Below are 22778 nucleotides of genomic sequence, written 5' to 3'. Positions count from 1 at the left end.
CCAAGGGCGCAGAGCTCATCTGCAAAATACTTATTTCTTTACAATAAATAAAAAACATGTTTTTGAGTATCGTTTTGTTCAAAGAATACTATGATTATTAAGAAAAGAAGGCAAAATATAAACCCCGCCCACCCACCCTATCTCAATTGTAATGATTTTTTTATTGTTAGAAACTTGAAACACGTTTAAAATGGTAAATTTTTGTAAGTAAAAATAGATTTTGCAATTAGGCTCCGCCCCTAGGTCTGCCAACGAATGAAAACTTCATTACTGTTTAAATCAGGGCATGTATGGGTGGAGCTTAATCTTTGGCTTTAATTTTGTCTTAATATACAGAGCATTTTTACAATAACACGATACTCAAAAGCGTGTCTTATATGATAATTTCTTGTAGAGAAATAATAAGGATTTGATAAGATAGTTAACTCGGAAATATTTCGATGATCAACATCGAAGTCCTATTTTTTGGACAAAAATGTGAAAAAGATGGTTAGTAATGGCAGCTAACTTCTGAATTGATCTATTATGAACACGTTGGGTAAAAATCGCTAATGGTTGTTGTTGTATTTACGATTTTGTCCTTTTTTGTATAATCTAGTTACCAATTTGTCAGTTATAGTTAAATGTTGGAAGTATTCTTAAAATTGCATTGACGTTGTTTGGAAATCCAGGATTTTGCCGTTAATGTACATCTATCGAAATGTTTATTATTTTCTGTGCTGACTTTAATTGCTCATTTATCAATTATAGTTATCTAAATCGTGATAAAATCAACCTTAAATTTATAATAACCGTGCAGCCTTTAATTATAGATTTAGTAGGTAGTTAAAGACTTGAAGTATATTTACTAGCAATAAAATTAATTACAGTTAGCTGCCAAAATCGATTAAGTTGAATTAAATAGTTAACTCGGAAATATTTCGATGACTAACATTATTATCTTTAACTATATCTGTAACTGTCACTGAACATTGTTATAGCTAATAATCATGTTAGTTAGTACCCTAATTTACTCCTAGCTTTCCCGTATTAGCTCCTACATTCAGTAAAATTGTCGGACAGTCTTTCTCGTTCAACCAAAAAGTCACTTTTGCAATGTGAAAATAATGGTTAGGAATGACAGCTAACTTCCGAATTGATTTATTGTGAAAATGTTGGCTGAAAATCGCGGATAATTATTGCTACAATTACGGTTTTGTCGTTTCCTGTAGGTATAATCTAGTTACCAATTTATCAATTATAGTTAAACGTTGAAAGTATTCTCATAAAATTGCATTGACACTGTTTAGAAATCTGGTTGATATTTATCTGTCGACGTGTTTATTAATTTCAGTACAGACTCTAATTGCTCATTTATCAATTATAGTTATCTAAATTCAAATTAATAAGTGATAAAATCAACATCAAAATTATAATAACGGTAGTATTTAATTAACGATTTAGTAGGTAGTTAAATGCTTGAAATATATTTACCAACAGTAATATTAATCACAGTTAGTTGCCAAAAATGATTATGTTAAATTAGATAGTTAACTTTGAAATATTTCGATAATATTCATTGATTGTAACTATCAATGAACATGTTGGTTGTAATTTGAAGAGAACAATTTTAGAAGTTATGTAACTATAATTACTAAGTACACTAAATTTAAACATTTTAACAGTTTTTACACAAAACACGGTGTGTGCGTTCATTTTAACTAATATTATCTAAATTGTATTCATTAACTAGTTGAAATTAACTTACTCACTTATAGTTAAAAAGGGGTTTTAGTGTACATTGTCGGATTACAATATTCACATTTAAATTACGTCCAAATTGATTTTGAACTTTTTATAATGTAAGGAAAATGTTCAAAAAGGTGGCTAATATTTTTTGATTTACATATTTGTGATTTCTTATTCACAGTTATAGTTAAATGTTGAAATCAGCGCCTCATCAAATAGCTCTAACTACCATAATAGTGTGAATGTGCAAGTGATAGTTAATAATGACATATAACTTCCGATTTGGGTTGATTTTTTTTGTATGTTCGTATAATCTAGGTACCAATTTATCAGTTATAGTTAAACATTGAAAGTATTCTCATAAAATTGCATAGACACTGTTTAAAAATCTATCGACGTTTTTAAATTTTTGTAAACTTTAATTGTTCATCTATCAATTATAGTTATAAATCTAAATTAATGCACGATAAAGTTAACATCGAAGTGATAACAACTATGCAGCATTTAATTATCGATTTAGTAGGCAGTTAAAGATTTGAAGTATATTTGCTACCAATAATATTAATTACAGTTAGCTGTTGAATAAGATAGTTAACTCGGAAATATTTCGACGATCAACATCGAAATCCTATGTACATCTATCGAAATGTTTATTATTTTCTGTGCTGACTTTAATTGTTCATTTATCAATTATAGTTATCTAAATCGTTATAAAATCAACCTTAAATTTATAATAACTGTGCAGCCTTTAATCATAGATTTAGTAGGTATTTAAAGACTTGAAGTATATTTACTAGCAATAATATTAATTACAGTTAGTTGCCGAAAGCGATTATGTTGAATTAGATAGTTAACTCGGAAATTTTTTGATGATCAACATCGAAGTTCTATTTTTTGGACAAAAATGTGAAAATAATAGTTAGTAATGGCAGCTAACTTCTGAATTGATCTATTATGAACACGTTGGGTAAAAATCGCTGATGGTTATTGTTATATTTACGATTTTGTCCTTTTCTGTATAATCTAGTTACCAATTTATCAGTTATAGTTAAATGTTGGAAGTATTATTAAAATTGCATTGGCGTTGTTTGTAAATCTAGGAATTTGCCATTAATGTACATCTATCGAAATGTTTATTCTTTTCTGTGCTGAGTTTAATTGCTCATTTATCAATTATAGTTATCTAAATCGTGATAAAATCAACCTTAAATTTATAATAGCTGTGCAGCCTTTAATCATAGATTTAGTAGGTAGTTAAAGACTCGAAGTATATTTACTAACAATAAAATTAATTACAGTTAGCTGCCAAAATCGACTAAGTTGAATTAAATAGTTAACTCGGAAATATTTCGATGATCAACATTATTATCTTTAACTATATCTGTAACTATCACTGAACATTGTTATAGCTAATAATCATGTTAGTTAGTACCCTAATTTACTCCTAGCTTTCCGGTATTAGCTCCTACATTCAGTTAAATTGTCGGATATTCTTTCTCGTTCAACCAAAAAAGTCACTTTTGCAATGTGAAAATAATGGTTAGGAATGACAGCTAACTTCCGAATTAATTTATTGTGAAAATGTTGGCTGAAAATAGCGGATGATTATTGCTACATTTACGGTTTTGTCGTTTCCTGTAGGTATAATCTAGTTACCAATTTATCAATTATAGTTAAACGTTGAAAGTATTCTCATAAAATTGCATTGACACTGTTTAGAAATCTGGTGGATATTTATCTGTCGACGTGTTTATTAATTTCAGTATAGACTCTAATTGCTCATTTATCAATTATAGTTATCTAAATTCAAATTAATAAGTCATAAAATCAACATCAAAATTATAATAACGGTAGCATTTAATTATCGATTTAGTAGGTAGTTAAATACTTGAAATATATTTACCAACAGTAATATTAATCACAGTTAGTTGCCAAAAATGATTATGTTAAATTAGATAGTCAACTTGGAAATATTTCGATAATATTTAGCTGATTGTAACTATCAATGAACATGTTAGTTGTAATTTGAAAAGAAGAATTTTAGAAGTTAAGTAACTATAATTTCTTTTTATTTGACATTTTCATATTTTCCGGTAACTATAATTACAAAGTGTGCGTTCGTTTTAACTAATATTAACTGTAGTGTATTCATTAACTATTATTTTTTAGTTTAAGTCGCAATTAACTGTAGTTATCTACGACGATGTCATTTATAGTTAAAAAAAAGGGTTTTTGTGTAACATTGTCGGATTTACAATATTCATAGTTAAACTACGTCCAGATCGACTTTGAACTTTTTGTAATGTAAAGAAAATGTTCAAAAAGGTCGCTAATATTTTTTTATTTACATATTTGTAATTTCCTATCCACAGTTATAGTTAAATATTGAAATCAACGGCTCACCAAATAGTTCTACCATAATGTTTTTTTTGTGAAGTAAAAATGTTGGGTAATTTTTTTTTATATGTTCGTATAATCTAGTTACCAGTTTATCAGTTATAGTTAAACATTGAAAGTATTGTCATAAAATTGCAGAGACATTGTTTAAAAATCTATCGACGTGTTTATTGTATTGCTTGCTTATAAAAGATTGTGTTGGAAAAAGTTAAATTAAGCCCCGCCCACCCACCCGTTCTCTCATTTTTTCTTCATATATAAGAAATAAATGTTGATTTCGGTAAATGACATGTCCTATAAGAAAAAAAAAGGGTGGGTGGGTGGGGCTAACTAAAGTAAATTTCTATAGAGAAATATCGATTTTACAATTACGCTCCGCCCCTCGGTCTGACAACGAATAAAAAAAAATCATCCGAATTGAGATCGGGCGGGTGGGTGGGGCTTATATCTTGCCTTTTTTCTTAAAATAGATAGTCATCTTTTCATAACAAGAAACTTAGGGTTAAAATTCGATATTTCAGTATACAAATTTTCCATTTTAAACATGTTTAAGTTTCATGTTGTGAAAAAAGTCTACATATATTAAAACAAAAAGACAAAATCTAAGCCCGCCCACCCGCCCTATCTCAATTGTGACGATATTTTTTATTAGCCGTTAACCAAGGGGGCGGAGCTTAACTGAAAAAGCACTTATTTCTTTACAGGAAATTAAAAACATGTTTTCGATATAGTGTTGTTAAAAGAATAATATATATATTTTTGTTCCCCGTGAACCAAGGGGGCGGATCTTAACTATAAAATACTGTTTCTTAATATACATAATTTTTTTGGAACAACACGATACTCAAAAACATGTTTTTGCAGTTAAGCTCCGCCCCCTTGGCTCACGAGGAATAAAAAAAATCATCACAATAGCGATAGGGTGGGTGGGCGGGTCTTCATTTTGCCTTTTTTTTCTTAATATGTGTAGACGTATTTCGACAACAAGAAACTCAAAAATGTCTAAAGTTTATAAATGACGATTTTCAGCCCTAAAAGCAACGTCAATGGGAACTTTAACGTCAACAGCAAGTTTATAGATCCCACTTTAGACTTCATTACTATTTAAATCAGGGCATGTATGGGTGGAGCTTAATCTTTGGCTTTCATTTTGCCTTAATATACAGAGTATTTTTACAATCACACGATACTCAAAAGCATGTCTTATATGGTAACTTCTTGTAGAGAAATAATAAGGATTTGATAAGATAGTTAACTCGGAAATATTTCGACGATCAACATCGAAGTCCTATTTTTTGGACAAAAATGTGAAAATGATAGTTAGTAATGACAGCTAACTTCTGGATTGATCTATTATGAACACGTTGGGTAAAAATCGCTGATGGTTATTGTTATATTTACGATTTTGTCGTTGTCTGTATAATCTAGTTACCAATTTATCAGTTATAGTTAAATGTTGGAAGTATTCTTAAAATTGCATTGACATTGTTTGGAAATGTAGGAATTTGCCGTTAATGTACATCTATCGAAATGTTTATTATTTTCTGTGCTGACTTTCATTGCTCATTTATCAATTATAGTTATCTAAATCGTGATAAAATCAACCTTAAATTTATAATAACCGTGCAACCTTTAATCATAGATTTAGTAGGTAGTTAGAGACTTGAAGTATATTTACCAACAATAATATTAATGCAGTTAACTGCTAAAAACGATTATGTTAAATTCATATTTTCCGGTAACTATAATTACTAATTACATTAAATTTTGAAAGAATTAACCAAAAAACCACTGAAAAAATCAGGAAAGTAACAGTTTTTACATAAAACACGGTGTGTGTGTGATCATTTTAACTATCATTTGTGAGGAAAATGTTCAAAAAAAATAGCTAATATTTTTTGATTTACTAATTTGTGATTTCGTGTCCACATTTATAGTTAAATGTTGAAATCAGCGCCTCATCAAATAGCTCTAACTGTCATAATAGTGTGACTGAAAGTAATAATTAATAATGACATATAACTTCCGATTTAGTTATCAGTTATACTTAGTTAAACATTGAAAGTATTCTCATAAAATTGCATAGACACTGTTTAGAAATCTATCGACGTGTTTACATTTCTGTACAGACTTTAATTGCTTATTTATCAATTATAGTTATAAATCTAAATTAATGCATGAAAAAATCTACATCAAAATTATAATCACTATGATAGTTAAATGTATAAATCAGCGCCTCATCAAACAGCCATAAAAATGTTGGGTGAAAATTTTTCTTTGTTTCTTGTATAATCAAGTTGCCAGTTTATCAGTTATAGTTAAACATGTAGAGTATCCTTATAATGTTTAAAAATCTAGAAATGTGTTTGTTGATTCCCTCTGCAGCAATTAAATAGTTAACATAAATGTTAAGTTATCTGTTAAAAAACGATACATTCTGCTATACTAACAAAGCAAGCTGGACCTTCTTGTCATAAACCATAAGCTTCTACTACCTGCCAGTGTAGAACGAAAGCGGTTTTAGTGTTGTAAAGCTTTTACGACCGCTTTCTCGACCGAACTTTAAAGCCAAACGGGTAGTGAATGCCTAATGTAAACCTTTCCGCGAAAATTGGCTTTTGTGCTAAACGAGCATAAAGACTTGTGTCCGGTACAAAATTTTAAATACCACTCGACAACCCCGTCAATCATGTTGAACGGTTTATGGCAAGCAGAGACAGCCAACTTGCCTGTGTTTGACATTTCTTTGACATAATCCTTTTAAACCAGAATTAGCATATTTTTACCCGTAACTGTCATTAATTTTAGCCCGCAATTAACTTGATTAACACATTGACACTAAATATCAATTATAGTTAGTAGTTATAACCAGTCCAACTGTGTATAGTTAGTGTCAACCTCCACAAAAACCTCTTCTTTTTGCTCTCCACGCCGCTGATTATTCATCCGGCGACTCAAACTGAATTCCAACTTGATTGAAACTTGATTAAACAATAAGATAAACACACAATGTCAACCAGATCAATCACGCCGCCGCCATAACGAGATCCAATTGCATAATTTTCATTCGTATTGGGAAAACAGACACCAACGACGGAATAAGTAACGATTTCTCAATCGGAGTTCAAAAACCGGAAGCGTCTGTTGGTAATCTTTTGGTGCGTCGCGTCCTGGATCGAGGAAAAAACGCAAATCCGAGAGCCATTAAACCTGGATTACACAAAGAGCCTGCAAACGATTGTTGGCTTGCGGTTGGCGATGGAATTACAAAAGAACGGCGGCTTGAAAAAACTGCTGACCCCAGCGAACAAGTGCTTATTGGAAAAGCATTATTAGGTGCGAGCCGCGAGTATGGACTTTGTTGGAAGCAAAGAAAGGAGACGGTGGCAGATGCCGACAGAAATAATAATCAATTGGGATTCCGGAGACGAGGCAGGTCGTTAAAAATATTTCTGTTGTGTTTGTAAACAGAGCCGGAGGAAGGGGAATCTGGGCCGGCGGCGGATCCAGAAGGCGAGGAGGCACGGCATTTGGGCGGGTGGTTAACTATAAACTGATGTAGTTTTGGAAATGTGCGTCGTCGTAACTGTTATGGCTGTGGAAATGATTGAACGTTTAACTATAACTGATAAACGGCATCCAAGGCTGTCTTTAACTATAATGCAGACGACACACACGTGTTTTGGAGTGCTCCTCAATTTCATTGATTTTTGGTTTCATGATGGTTCTTGAACAATAACATTATTAAAAAAGCGAATTTTCGTCAACTTTAACAACTTTTGACTGTTGATTGGGGTTTCATAAATAACGTGATAATGTGAAAGAAGCATGTTCCAAATTTTATGATACTAAGATATTAAGAAAAATGGCAGATTTAAGTTGATTACTACAAAAATCTACCATTTTACACAATAAGTTTCTTGTTGTGAAAAGATGGCTATATATATTAAGAAAAAAAAGACAAAATGTAGCCCCGCCCACCCACCCTATCTCAATTGTGATGATTTTTTTTTATTCGTTGTAAGCGGAGGGGCGGAGCTTAACTGCAAAATCCTCATTTCTCTACAAGAAATTAAAAACATGTTTTTTGAGTATCGTGTTGTTCAAAGAATACTATGTATATTAAGAAAAAAATAAAGATGAAGATTAGGCCCCACCCATACCCGCCCCGATCTCTATTCTCAATTGTGATAAATTTTTCATTCGTTGTCAGATCGAGGGGCGGGGCTTAATTGCAAGATCCTTATTTGCCTACAAGGATTTGCCATTTTATACATGTTTTAAGATTCTTGTTCTGAAACGACGACTACTTATGTTAAGAAACATGGCAAAATATAAGCCCCGCCCACCCACCCTGTCTCAATTGTGATGATTTTTTTTATTCGTCGTGAGCCAAAACGGCGGAACTTAACTGCAAAATTCTTATTTCTCGTTGTGCATTATTATTATTATTATTCGATGATTTTTTTGTAAAAGATCCATCACTACTTGCGAAAGGCCGTTTTACACCATCAATAATTATAGCCAGAATTGTGGCAGTCAATTTGTAGACAAAATTGTGGGTCGTGTAAATAAAACATGAATTGTCGTTATGGTACTTTTGTGTTCTGAAGTTCTGTTCGTAAAGTTAGAAAAGGTTCATATTTTTCCTGGCACAAAATTGGTCATAACGACAATTCATGTATTATACGACCCACAATTTTGTCTACAAATTTACTACCAGAATTCTGGCTATAATTATTGATGGTGTAAAACGGCCTTAAGATAAGAATGATTTTGACTAAGATACAAGATTGCTTGACATTAATAAACCACTAGGGGAACCCAAGTTTATTTCAAACTTTTTCAAAATTTCCAGGAGGCCCCAAAATATTTTCAAACTCTTTCACAAAAACACCAGAAACCCAAAGTGATATTTATAGATTTTAGTTGAACACTTGGGGTCTCTTTGATTTTTTAAACAATGAAACATGAATGTCCCGAAAGATTTTTACATATTATTACATATTACACCAAAAAGCTCTAGATTTTTTTCAAAAATAAAATATGAATGGTTCCAAAAATTCTTTCACATTTTTAAAAATAATATTGGGGATCTCTCAGAATTTTTCAGAAGTAAAATATGTACAAAGGGATGCCATTATTTTTTTACACGTTTAAAAAAAGACACCGAAGGGCCCAATATTTTCGAATTCTTTTAAAAATAATATACCAGGGGTCTCGAAAATATTCTAATTTTTTTTTCAACAACAAAAACCAAAGTTCCTTAAGAATTTTTCACATTCTGAATAAAAAAAAAAACGCTTGGGGCTCTTTGATTTTTTTTGAAAATGTAACAGGAATGTCCCCAAAGATTTTCACATATTAAAGACACCAAAAAGCTCCAGATTTTTTAGAAGTTTTTCAAATTAAAATATCAATGGTTCTAAAAATTCTTTCGCGTTCTAAAAAAAAATATTGGGGCTCTCTTAGATTCTTTTAGACGCTTTCAACACAAAACAACCGCGCCCCTGAGATTTTTTCATATTTTCTCAACTTACATTTTTAAAAAAGGCACCGAGGGGCCCAAGATTTTTTTAATTCTTTCAAAAATGATTCTACTACTTCATAAAGTACGACTGATTTTGGCAAATGATATACTCTCTAAGAAAAGAGAGGGTGGGTGGGCGGGACTAGTACCTGCTAAGATAAGAATGATTTTGGCAGATGATATACCCTCTAAGAAAAGAGTGGGCGGGGTTAGTATCTGCTAAGATAAGAGTAATTTTGGCAGATGAGGTATCCTCTAAGACAAGAGAGGGTGGGTGGGCGGGGCTAATACCTGCTAAGATAAGAGTAATTTTGGCAGATGATATACCCTCTAAGAAAAGAGAGGGTGGGTGGGCGGGGCTAGAATCTGCTAAGATAAGAGTAATTTTAGCAGATCAGATACCCTCTAAGAAAAGAGTGGGCAGGGCTAGTATCTGCTAAGATAAGAGTAATTTTTGCAGATGAGGTACCCTCTAACAAAAGAGAGGGTGGGTGGGTGGGGCTAGTACCTGCTAAGATAAGAGTAATTTTGGCAGATGAGATACCCTCTAAGAAAAGAGAGGGTGGGTGGGCGGGACTAGTAGTTGCTAAGATAAGAGTAATTTTGGCAGATGAGATACCCTCAAGGTAATACTTGTTAAGATTTTGCGTAGGGCGGGTGGACGAGTCTACATTTTGCTTTTTTTTTTGTTAATCAAAATCTGTCTTATCTTGGCAGCTGCTAGCCCCGCCCACCCACCCTCTCTTTTCTTAGCGGGTATCTCATCTGCCAAAATTACTCTTATCTTAGCAGATACTAGCCCCGCCCGCCCACCCTCTCTTTTCTTAGAGGGTATGTCATCTGCCAAAACTACTCTTATCTTAGCAGGTACTAGCCCCGCCCACCAACCCTCTCTTTTCTTAGAAGAAATGTGATTTGCCAAAATTATTCTTATCTTAACACGTACTAGCCCCGCCCACCCACCCTCTCTCTTCTTAGAGGATATCTCATATGTCAAAATCAGTCGTAATTTAGGAAGTAGAATAATTTTTGAAAGAATTCAAAAAAGTCTTGGGCCCCTCGGTGCCTTTTCTTAAATATGTAAAAAAATAATGGCGTTCTTTTGTACATACTTTATTTTCGAGAAAATATGAAAAAATCTCAGGGGGCGCGGTTGTTTTGTTTTGGAAGAGTCTAAAAGAATCAAAGAGATCCCTAACGTTTTTTTTTTTAAGAGTGCGAAAGAATTTTTGGAACCATTGATAACTTATTTTTTTAAAAATTCGTAAAAATCTACAGCTTTCTAGCTAGTCCTTGTTAAGATTTTGCGTAGGGCGGGTGGGTGAGTCTACATTTTGCAATTTTTTTTGTTAATATGTCTAGACTTATTTCGACAACAAGAAACTTAAAGCATGTTTAAAATGGAAAGTTTGGGCTCCACCCCATAATTGCAAAATCCATTTTTCCTTGCAAAAATGTACCATTTTAACTGTTTCTTGTTGTGAGGAGATGGCTATGTATATTAAGAAAAAAGAAGGCAAAATATAAGCCCCGCCCACCCGCCCTATCAATTCTGATGATTTTATTCGTCGTGAGCCGAGGAGCGGAGCTTAATTGTAAAATCCTTATTTATCTACGAGTAACTACTATGTGAAATATATCTTTTAGTAATCCGGTTATACAAAGAAGCTAAATGTATTAATTAAACACGAGAACCAAAAGAGAAGCCCGGACTTTTGGTTATCCATGGTGTATTATTTGGGAGCCCGTGGAGATTTTTTTGTAAATTATTTAAAACAATTTTGGGGGACTTTGGTGTTCTATTTTTGGAAAATTCGGACCTGGGGTGGGATTTTGTTTCTAAAACGATAAAATATCGATACCGATAAAATGTGGTCGTCTTTTTCTTTAGCATCTAAAATTTATATTTTCATCCTTGTCATTTATCGCTTCGTTATCGCTTCGTATCGTATCGGTAGAAACAAAATCCCACCCCTGGGGTGGGATTTTGTTTCTCGATCGAAGTGATAAATTATCACTTGCGATAAATGTTATTGCCTAGCTTTTAAATGCAAAGTTTGCATTTATTCTTTGCATATAAGCTTATTAAATGTTCAAAAGTTTACAATTACCTTAATTTTAAGAACTTATAACTCAGAATTACGATTTGAACTTCTATTTTGACATAAATTTCGAGGTTATGTCTCCAAAATTTATCACTTCACTCAGAGCTATCGAGAAAATATCACTCCATGAAGACTTGATTTCGTGACAGAATCGAGAAATGTGACAGAAATGTCTCACCAACTTAGCCTCTCAACCAATCAGCAAACGAGATTTTATCGCTATCGATTTTTTGAAAAAGTTTTAAATAATCTTGGGTTCCCCTAGTGGTTTATTAATTTTAAACAATCTTGTATCTCAGCAACTACTAGCCCCGCCCACCCACCTCCTATTTTCTTGGAGGGTATGTCATTTGCCAAAATCAATCTTATCTTAACAAATATTAGCCCCGCCCACCCGCCCTCTATTTTCTTAGAGAGTATGTTATTTGCCAAAATCAGTCGTACTTTAGAAAGTAGTAGAATAATTTTTGATATAATTCAAAAAAATCTTGGGCCCCGCGGTGCCTTTTTTAAATATATAAGTTGAGAAAATATGAAAAAATCTCAGAAGCGTGGTTATGTTTTGAAAGAGTCTAAAAGAATCTAAAAGATCCGTAATGTTTTTTTTAAGAATGCGAAAGAATTTTTGGAACTATAGATAATTTATTTTTGAAAAAATTCGAAAAAATCTACAGCTTTTTGGCGTCTTTAATATGTAAAAATCTTTCGGGACATTCACGTTTCATTTTTAAAAAATCAAAGGGACCCCAAATGTATTTTTTTTCCCAGAATATGAAAAATAATTATAGGATCTTGGTCTTTCTTGTAGAAAATAATAAGACTGAGATTTGGTTGATATTCCTGGTAGTTTGATATTAATTAAACTATAATCTATAAATATCACTTTGGGCTTCTGGTGTTTTGTAAAAGAGTTTGAAAAGATGTTGGGAACTTCTGACAATTTTGAAAAAGTTTGAAATAATCTTGGGTTCCCCTAGTCGTTTATTAATGTCAAACAATCTTGTACCTTAGCAAATACTAGCCCCGCCCAACCACCCTCTTTTTTCTTAGAGGATATGTCATCTGCCAAAATTACTCTTGTCTTAGCTAGTAGTAGCCCCGCCCACCCACCCTCTCTTTTCTTACTGATGGCTAACTCTTACAAAAAAAAAAACAAAACTTGGAAACATTACGAGCTTACTTATATCCACAAGGCATCAATTTTGAACATCTTTTTTAGTGTTCAGTTGGTAATGCTTTAATGTATTTTTCTTTTGTTGGTTTTGTTTTTGTTTATCATTTGTAAATGTCTGAGTAAATGTTTTTTTTGGATTCTTTATTAATGAAAAATAACAACTTGTTTTAATAATAATAATAATAATAATAATGCCCAACGATTAATGACTACTGGTTGTTACGGTCATTGTCCTGAAATCATTAGGGAGGTATTCACACATTAGGTGCGTGCAGTGTTGCCAATTTTACTTTTATAAAATCACTTTTTTCTGTAATCTACATCATGAAGATTTTTTTATTATTATTATTATTTTTTTTTGACTCACGAAACACCCCTATATAACGTACTGAAGAGTTAATCCGCCATTTTCCAGACACCCGGTATATCGGAAGTAATGAATGGTAATGGACAATGTGATGTCATATATACTGATTTCGAAAAGGCTTTCGATAAAATAGATCATTGTTTATTACTGCAAAAGCTCTGTAATATTGACTTCACAAATCTGTTATTGAAACTTTTAGACCCGATTTACAGAAAGCGAAGTTAAAGTTAATTCGCGATTAACTTTTAACTGAGGTCCGTTGCCAGGTAACGCGGATATTTTAACCAATCACGGACTCATATTCCACCTTTTAATTCTCTGTTAAACTAATCGAGGATTAAATATTTAACTCGCTGTTCTATAAACCGGCCCTTAATCTCTTATTTGACCGGTCGAATTTTATTTGTGAAATACAGAAATTTTAGCTCCAAACCATTTTTTCTTCTGGAGTTTCACAGGGATCGAACTTCGGACCCTTGTTGTTTTTGCTCTTTATTAATGATCTTCCTGATGCTATTCCCTGCAATAAACTTATGTAGAGTGATGATCTCAATTTATATATGGAATTTAATTCTATTAATGATTGTTACTAAGGTATCTTCAGTTTTGCTTAATTTTTCTTTACCATTGGTGTATTTGAAATAGATTAATGTTGAATATCTGTAAATGCAAATGCAATTGTACAGAATTTGTGAATCAGCGAACTCTTATCATATGATTTTTTTTTCTTGGAGGAGATCAAGACTGGAGTACAGAACAGTTATTTGGTACCCCATTTACGCAAGGAGATTGAGTCTGTACAAAGAAAATTTTTAAAATTCTTAGCTTTCTTACAAGACGGTATAATCAAACTGCTCTAGATAGATCTCCAAATAATTTATTTATATATTAAAATAATAATTGACATGTTCGCAGATAATTTATTAACTATAAGTGCGTCATTATAGTTAGTGTTTTTGTTTAAATTCGTGTATTTCAGGTCTGGGTGACCGTGTGGGCCATGATCTGCTTCGTGATCAGCCTAGCCTCAGCCCTCACCCTGTCCATCGGGGGCGGGCGCGTCAAGGCTCGCCCCCTCATCAGCCTGGCCCTGTGCTACTGCATGGTGAGCGCCGGCTGGGCGCTCCGCATGTTCTCGGGCCGCATGTCGCCCTACTGCTCCTCGGCCGCCGCCCCCGAGGACGGTCTCTCCAACGTCAACTGTGCCTTCGTCTTCCTGCTCATCTACTACTTCGGCATGGCCGCCAACGCCTGGTAAGCGCGACTATCGCACCTCTTGGCGCCCGTCCCGCGGGAACTCACGTGACCCAGTTGCCGCCTCCGGCGGCATCGCCTCCCATAACCGCCCGCGATAATTGGAAATTAATTCCAATTTCACGCGGATTTCACGCCATCGCCGCGCCGTGAAGTTCCGCGCTTGACGTGATTGCTGACGGAGAGCGACGTGGGGAATTTGGCTTTAGCCAACCGTTTGGTTTAAAATTTACAAGAACGCAATAAATCGTGAAGATTTGTTAATTAATGTTAATAATTATTAACTTGGAGGGAGCAAAAAAATCAATATTGATGAAAGATGGAAGTGGCCAGTTTTTTCCTAGACAAACTATTTATTATAGGAACTATTTCGGAGTAAATTTAGAAAGCGGTCTGGGACTCGAAGGGTCCTTGTCTACCTGCTGGACAGGCCCGTTCGGCCGTAATTTATGGCCCGACCCATGGTCGTTACCCAAAAAGAAATATTAATAATTCGCCGTAATTTATGCTTTACGGTCCGGCCGGACTGTTTATTTACACAAGAGCACTAATTGCCTGCTACAGTAAATTAAATATTTAATGACGATCGGACATTATAGCCAGCTCTCGATCGGCTTGTTAAAATATTTCGACGGACTCGAGTTTAATTAACTTATTTATCGGGCTGTCGATCGAGAAAGGGATTCGGAGAAACGTCGGAGTAGTGACAGGTAGGGACAAAGGGGCCGAGATGGACGTTTTGACGGGCGAAGGTCGGCCGAAACCGGTAGCCGGTTGTAAATTATTTATATGCGGGGACATAAACCGGCAGTGATAAATATGGTCGAGGAACGGTGTAAGTGCCAGTTTTTGCTAATTATGGAGGGAATGCAGCTACTTGGCGTTAGCTGGTGGGATTTTATGTAGAGAGCGATTATGGTGTGCTCGTGTGACGTTAAAGAGCTGGGAAGTGGGATTTATTATTCTGTGAAGTCCGTCGGGCATAGTTGCTTTGATATTTATTACACAATCGTGTTGTGGTTGGTTTTTTCTCGGATTGAGAAAGATGGATGTAGATTTTACAGGTGGTAATGTAGCGAGCGAAGCGAGCTGGGTTTCAGTTCTTCCAAAATGTGATTTGTGTATTTGTTCTAAAAGGTGTTGTTTTTTTTATTTTAACAACAACTTCGGGATCTAAAAATATATTTGACCGTTTTTCTTTCAACAGCCGGATCAAGTGGAGTTTAACATCTGCTGAAAAATAAACATTTGTCGTTATATTTTTTTTTAATTTTATTTATAGCCTTCTAGTAATTAAATAATAAGTAAATAAATAAAAGTTCACTAACTTTTAAGATCACTTTTAAAATAAAAAAAACTTCTTTATCGTTTACCATTTTAAAATAACTTTAGAAAAATGTGTTTAAAATTATTTAGATCGAACTTCCCTTGACACTGCAGCACAGACAATAAAACAAGTTCATTTTCGTAAGTAAATCATAAATCAAAATGTACGTTCATATTAAAAAGAGATTCAGAGATTCTTTCGAACGGTTTCGAAAACACAACACCAGGAATCCTCAAGGTTTTTCCAATTCCTGGTTCCAAAAATTCTTTCAAATTCTTTTAAAAATAAAATACAAGCGCATCCCATGATTTTTTTACGTATTTAAAAAAAGACACAAAGAGGTCCAAGATTTTTTCGAATTCTTTCAAAAATAAAATATCAAGAGTGTCGAAAATTCTTTAAAATTTTTTTGCAACGAACAACAAAATCCCTAAATATTCTTTCAAAAATGAAACATGAAAAAGCTCTTGATTTTTTCAATTTTTTCCAAAATAAAATATCAATGATTATAAAAATTTTTACGCATTCTTAAAAAAACATTAGGGTTTCTTTTAAAATATGTACAAAGGGATGCCATTATTTTTTTTTACATATTTAAAAAAAGATACCGTGGGGCCCAAGATTTTTTCGAATTCTTTCAAAAATTATTCTACTACTTCCTAAAATACGACTGATTTTGGCAAATGACATTCCTTCCAAGACAATAGAGGGCGGGTGGGCGGGGCTAGTACTTGCTAAGATAAGACTGATCTTGGCAAATGATATACCCTCTAAGAAAATAGGGGGTGGGTGGGCGGGGCTAGTATTTGCTAAGATAAGTCTGATCTTGGCAAATGATATACCCTCCAAGAAAATACTGGTGGGTGGGCGGGGCTATTAGTTGCTAACATTCAAGATTGTTTGACATTAATAAACCACTAGGGGAATGCAAGATTATTTCAAACTTTTTGAAAATTGCCAGGAGCCCCCAAACTCTTTTAAATCCATTCATATTCTGAAAAAAAAATTACACTTGGGGTCCCTTTGATTTTTTAAAAATGAAACATGAATGTCTCGAAAGATTTTTAGATATTAAAGACGCTTTTTGGCGTTTTCTCGAATTTTTTCAAATATAAAATATCGATTGTTCCAAAAATTCTTTTGCATTATTAAAAAAAAAACATTAGGGATCTCTTAGATTCTTTTAGACGCTTTCAAAACAAAACAATCGCGCCCCCTGAGGGTTTTTCATATTTTCTTAAAAGTAAAGTATGTACAAAGGGACGCCATTATTTTTTTACATATTTAAAAAAAGGCACCGAGGGCCCCAAAATTTTTTTTAATTTTTTCAAAATTATTCTACTACTTCCTAAATTACCACTGATTTTGACATATGAGATAACTCCTAAGAAGAGAGAGGGTGGGTGGGCGGGGTTAGTACCTGTTAAGATAAGAATGATTTGGCAGATGACATACCTTCTAAGAAAAGAGAGGGTGGGTGGGCGGGGCTAGTACCTTACTAAGATAAGACTGATTTTTGCAAATGATATATCCTCCAAGAGAATCGAGGGTGAGTGGGTGGGACTAGTATTTGCTAAGATACAAGATTGTTTGACATTGATAAACCACTAGGGGAACCCAAGATTATTTCAAACTTTTTCAAAATTGTCAGGAGCTTCCAAAATTTTTTCAAACTCTTTTACAAAACACCAGAAGTCCAAAGTGATATTTATAGATTTTAGTTTAACTAATGGCAAAGTACCATGAATATTAACCAAATCTGTCTTATTATTTTAAGGTCCTTTAATAATTTTTCACATTCTGAAAAATAAATACATTTGGGGTCCCTTTGATTTTTTAAAAAATGAATCATGAACGCCTCGAAAGATTTTTACATATTAAAGACGCCAAAAAGCTGTAAATTTTTCGAAATTTTTCAAAAATAAAATATCGATTGTTCCAAAAATTATTTCGCATTCTTAAAAAAAAAACATTAGGGAGCTCTTAGATTCTTTCAGACTCTTTCAAAACAAAGCAACCGCACTCCCTGAGATTTTTTCATCTTTTCTAAAAAATGAAGTATGCACAAAAGGACGCCATTATTTTTTTACATATTTAAGAAAAGAACCGAGGGGCCCAAGATTTTTTTAAATTTTTTCAAAAATTATTCTATTTCCTAAATTACCACTGATTTTGACATATGAGATATCCCGTGAGAAGAGCGAGGGTGGGTGGGCGGGGTAGCACCTGCTAAGATAAGAGTAATTTTGGCAGATTATCTTAACAGGTACTAGCCCCGCCCACCCACCCTCTCTTTTCTTGGAGGCTACATCATCTGCCAAAATTACTCTTATCTTAACAGGTACTAGCCCCGCCCACCCACCCTTTCTTTTCTTAGATGCTATCTCATCTGCCAAAATCATTCTTATCTTAATAGGTACTAGCCCCGCCCGCCCACCCTCTCTTTTCTTAGAGAGTATCTCATCTGCAAAGTCATTCTTATCTTAACAGGTACTAGCCCCGCCCACCCACCCTCTCTTTTCTTGGAGGCTATCTCATCTGCCAAAATTACTCTTATCTTAGCAGGTACTAGCCCCGCCCACCCGCCCTTTCTTTTCTTAGATGCTATCTCATCTGCCAAAATCATTCTTATCTTAATAGGTACTAGCCCCGCCCGCCCACCCTCTCTTTTCTTAGGGGTATCTCATCTGCAGTCATTCTTATCTTAACAGGTACTAGCCCCGCCCATCCACCCTCTCTTTTCTTGAAGGTATGTCATTTGTTAAAATCAGTTTTATCTTAGCAAGTAGTAATGGATCTTTTACAAAAAATGATCGAAATTCGGAAACGTTACGAGCTTACAATGCAGGAATTTTAAACATCTTCTCTAGTGTTTACTTGGTTATGTTTTAATGGACTTTTCCAAAAATTCTTTCGCATTCTTAAAAAAGACATTAGGGATCTCTTAGATTCTTTCAGACTCTTTCAAAACTAAACAACCGCGCCCCCTGACACTTTTTCATTTTTTCTCAAAAGTAAAATATGCACAAAACGACGCCATTATTTTTTTACATATTTAAAAAAAGGCACGAGGGGCCCAAGATTTTTTTGAATTATTTCAAGAAATATTCTACTACTTCCTAAATTACGACTGATTTTGCAAAATGACATACACTCTAAGAAAATAGAGGGCGGGTGGGCGGGGCTAGTACTTGCTAAGACAAGACTGATAGTGGCAAATAATATACCCTCCAAAAAAATAGGGGGTGGGTGGGCGGGGCTAGTAGTTGCTAAGATACAAGATTGTTTTCACAAAACACCAGAAGCCCAAAGTGATATTTATAGGCTTTAGTTTAACCAATAACAGAGTTATTATTTTCTACAACAAAAATCAAGGTTCCTTAATAATTTTTTACATTCTGAAAAAAAAAACGCTTGAGATTCCTTTGATTTTTTAAAAAATGAAACATGCAAAAATTGTCACATATTAGAGACACCAAAAAGTTCCAGATTTTTTCGAAGTTTTTCAAAATAAAATGTCAATGGTTCTAAAAATTCTTTCACATTCTTAAAAAAAAAAAAATTAAGGATCTCTTAGATTCTTTCTTAAGTAAAATATGTACAAAGGGATGCCATTATTTTTTTACATGTTTAAAAAAAGACACCGAGGGGCCCAAGATTTTCGAATTCTTTCAAAAATGGTACCAGGGCTCTGGAAAATATTCTACATTTTTTTTTTCAACAACAAAAACCAAGATTCCTTAATAATTTTTCACATTTTGAAAAAAAAAACAATCCCTTTGATTTAAAAAAAAATGAAACATGAATGTCCTTAAAGATCGTCACATATTAAAGACACCAAAAAGCTCCAGATTTTTTCGAAGTTTTTCAAAATAAAATATTAATGGTTCTAAAAATTCTTTCGCAATCATAAAAAAAAAAACTTGGGGAACTCAGATTCTTTCAGAAGTAAAATATGTACAAAGGGATTCCATTATTTTTTTACATGTTTAAAAGGAGACACCGAGGGGGCCGAGATTTTCGAATTCTTTCAAAAATGATATACCAGAGGTCTCGAAAATATTCTAAATTTTTTTTCAACAACAAAGACAAAGGTTCCTTAATAATTTTTCACATTTTTTAACAAAAAAATGAAACATGAATGTTCCCAAAAGATGTTTACATATTAAAGAAACAAAAAAGCTCTAGATTTTTTCGAATTTTTTCAAAAATAAAATACCTGTGGCCCCAAAAATTTTTGAAAGAAAGGGCCCGAAGCTTTTTTTAAGAATTTGCAAAAAAATTGGGGCTGCTAGAGTTTTGTTTTTGGAAAGGTCTGAAAAAATCTTGTGGCCTTCAAAGGTCCTTTTTTTTAAATCTGAAAGAATGTTATGAAATTTTAAACAATTTCTTCAAATCTTTGAAAAAGTCTTGGGCACAAGTTTTTTTACGAAAAAGTTTGATAGAATCTTGGGGCCGTCAAGGATCTTTTAAAATTCTCTGGAAAAATTTGGAAAGAATCTTCGAGATCTCTTGTGTTTGAAATGTTGAAGCAATTTTAGACCATCTGGAAGACCCGTTTTTAATTTTTGAAAGAAACTTAGCACAAATATGTAAAGCAATACAGTTAGTACCAAAGCAACCAGAAATTAAATCACAACTTATTAGCACCACTTTCCAAAGAAAGATAGAGACGGAACAGAAGAAACTTTCCTACCAAAGGAATTTATCGTCCTGGTGTTCGATACCACAAGTACCACCACCCCCACAAACCTTTACCCATTCGCTATCATCGCGCTCGACTGCCCCATAATTGCGTTCTCGGTACGCCTCGCACGCGCATTAACGTCGTCAATTGGCATGTTTGGTTTTGAGCCGGTTCGATAATCGCGAAGAAACCGAGGAGAAAGAAAAGCAAAGCCCGGCGAGAGCACGCAACATTGGAAGTGGAGTCGAGCAAGACCTCCGTAACAAGTGTAAAATATTCATCGTTCGTTTTTTGCCCCCGACCTTAACGAGGCGTTAAGCAGGTACGGGCCGTTCTCGACAGGTTGTCCGTGGCGTCTAACAGTGATTTGTGCGCGAGATCCCATCTCTACGTCGTTATTCAAATGCGGCCTTTGTTGGCCGTGTCTTTTATGTTAAACGTTTTTTCGTCGGGAACTGTTAATTGGATTCTCGTTTAATGCAGATTGCTCCGTTCGGGCGTACGGAAAGTGCGTTTACCTCGCAGCATCACGCTGGGAGGACCAATCACGTGTCAAGACCGAGGCTCGTTTATCATCGCGATAAAATCGGTAAAACGATGCTGTCGACTTTTTTAGGGAGGGTATTAATTAGCGGGAGATGACGGGGGATTATAATAATAATAATAATAAGTGACGGACTAGGGAAACGATAAATAAGTCAAAAAATTTCGCTATTGTTGGATAGGTGGCGCCACAATTGATAACTACGCTTGGCGAAGAGCAGCCCCGTCGGGAATAAATGTTCAAATCAAGCTGCAAAAATAAGTGAATTCACACGTGGTTTTCGAACAAAAACCTCTTGTGTCCACGACGAGGTAAACGTCGGTCAAGCCTCTCCCACCGTTGTGTAACACGCTAACAAGCGATTGATTATGTGTGAAAGCGTCATAACGGGTGGGGGACCGGTGGTAAGATGACTTGATGAATTTACTACGGGCAGATGCTCGTTAGCTGGTAAATATTGAACTGTCAAAAAGCCCGACGAAGAAAATTGTTTACAGCGGTCCCGGAACGGTGGCAATAAACGTCCATTATTAAACGTTCGAAACGAAAATAAATAAGCGCGTCGGACGGGTTTACACTGGATGTAAATATCGTTCGGAATTTACTTACATGGGTCTGGACACGGTCGCGGGTGATAAAGTCGCCCGACGACTTGGATCACGTGGGATGCGGTAACGAATACGGTAGCGGTGCGGTAAATCGAGGGTGGTAGTAGAATTTCGCGCAAAAGCAAATTTAGTAGCGCAGTAAAAATCCGGATGTTGCTGCCATACGTCAGTTTACAAGCTCAATAAAATTTTAACGATTACGTACGGATATAGATAAGGATTTATAGCGTTATGGGCGACAAAATTTGTCACACGCGCGCACAAACGACGCTGTATTTAGTTTATTTACGAGCGGGAGGATTGCAAATTAATGCAAGACGCTTTGTTAATGAGCAGATGTGCGGCGGAATCACTGCCGGTAATTTTAACCTCACTTTTACGCGGCGATTTGACAGCGAAAAGGCGGCTTCACACCATGCAAAAGTACAGAGAGTGCTGTTCGTGACGAAACAGCTGCGTCAACCCAAAGCAAATAGTCGACGTAATTTATAGCTTTGATGAGGGGTTGCCATAAAAAGGTAATTCCTCCAAAGTCACTCCAGGTATAATTCGTGAGACGGTTTTATGGTCCCCTTGGGCCGACTGGCCCTAAACATTTAATCTCCGTGTTATTATCGGAGAATTTACGGACAATAAACACGAGTTCTAGCTATCTCGATCAACTGGTAGCAGAACATTTCCCTGTGGACCCAGCGATCAATGGCCACTTTATCTTTAGTGCTTGCTGTTCGCGATAAGAGCGTTTTCCATCGAACGAAATTCCGTCTATAAAGCGTTTTCTTCGTCTCTCAAACCCATCCAACAACTTACAAGCATTTAATAGTTTTATAATGTTAATAAATCGAAAGTTGCGTGCTAGAAACGCACTTAATTCGTTACGTATGCTGTAAACGTCTCATGGAAATCAATGGACATGTTTAATGCTCCATTACCGGCAAGATTGTTCTTTAAAAATGGGAATTTATTGTACGTGTCTTGGGTTACTACAGGTCACTGAATACCGACTTAGCATACCCGAAGAAGAGCCGGAGAGTTATCTTGTTAGATGTGGCGAGGA

General features: G+C 34.6%; 1 protein-coding gene across 1 annotated transcript in view; it reads left to right on the top strand.

Moving 5' to 3' along the window:
• LOC135131570 (frizzled-4-like) overlaps positions 1-22778 on the top strand; it is a 44956-nt gene that overhangs the window by 5615 nt on the left and 16563 nt on the right. Inside the window, exon 2 of the mRNA XM_064059382.1 lies at positions 14281-14555. Coding sequence (XP_063915452.1) covers positions 14281-14555 — 275 coding nt within the window. The remainder of the gene's footprint in view (positions 1-14280; positions 14556-22778) is intronic.

This window comes from Zophobas morio, unplaced genomic scaffold (genome assembly GCF_036711695.1).
Source record: "Zophobas morio isolate AGI-343-1 ecotype UQ-CSIRO unplaced genomic scaffold, CSIRO_AGI_Zmor_V1 ptg000021l, whole genome shotgun sequence".
Lineage (NCBI taxonomy): Eukaryota > Metazoa > Arthropoda > Insecta > Coleoptera > Tenebrionidae > Zophobas > Zophobas morio.
The sequence above is the reverse complement of the archived record's forward strand: the minus strand, read 5'-3'. Positions and strand labels throughout refer to the sequence as shown.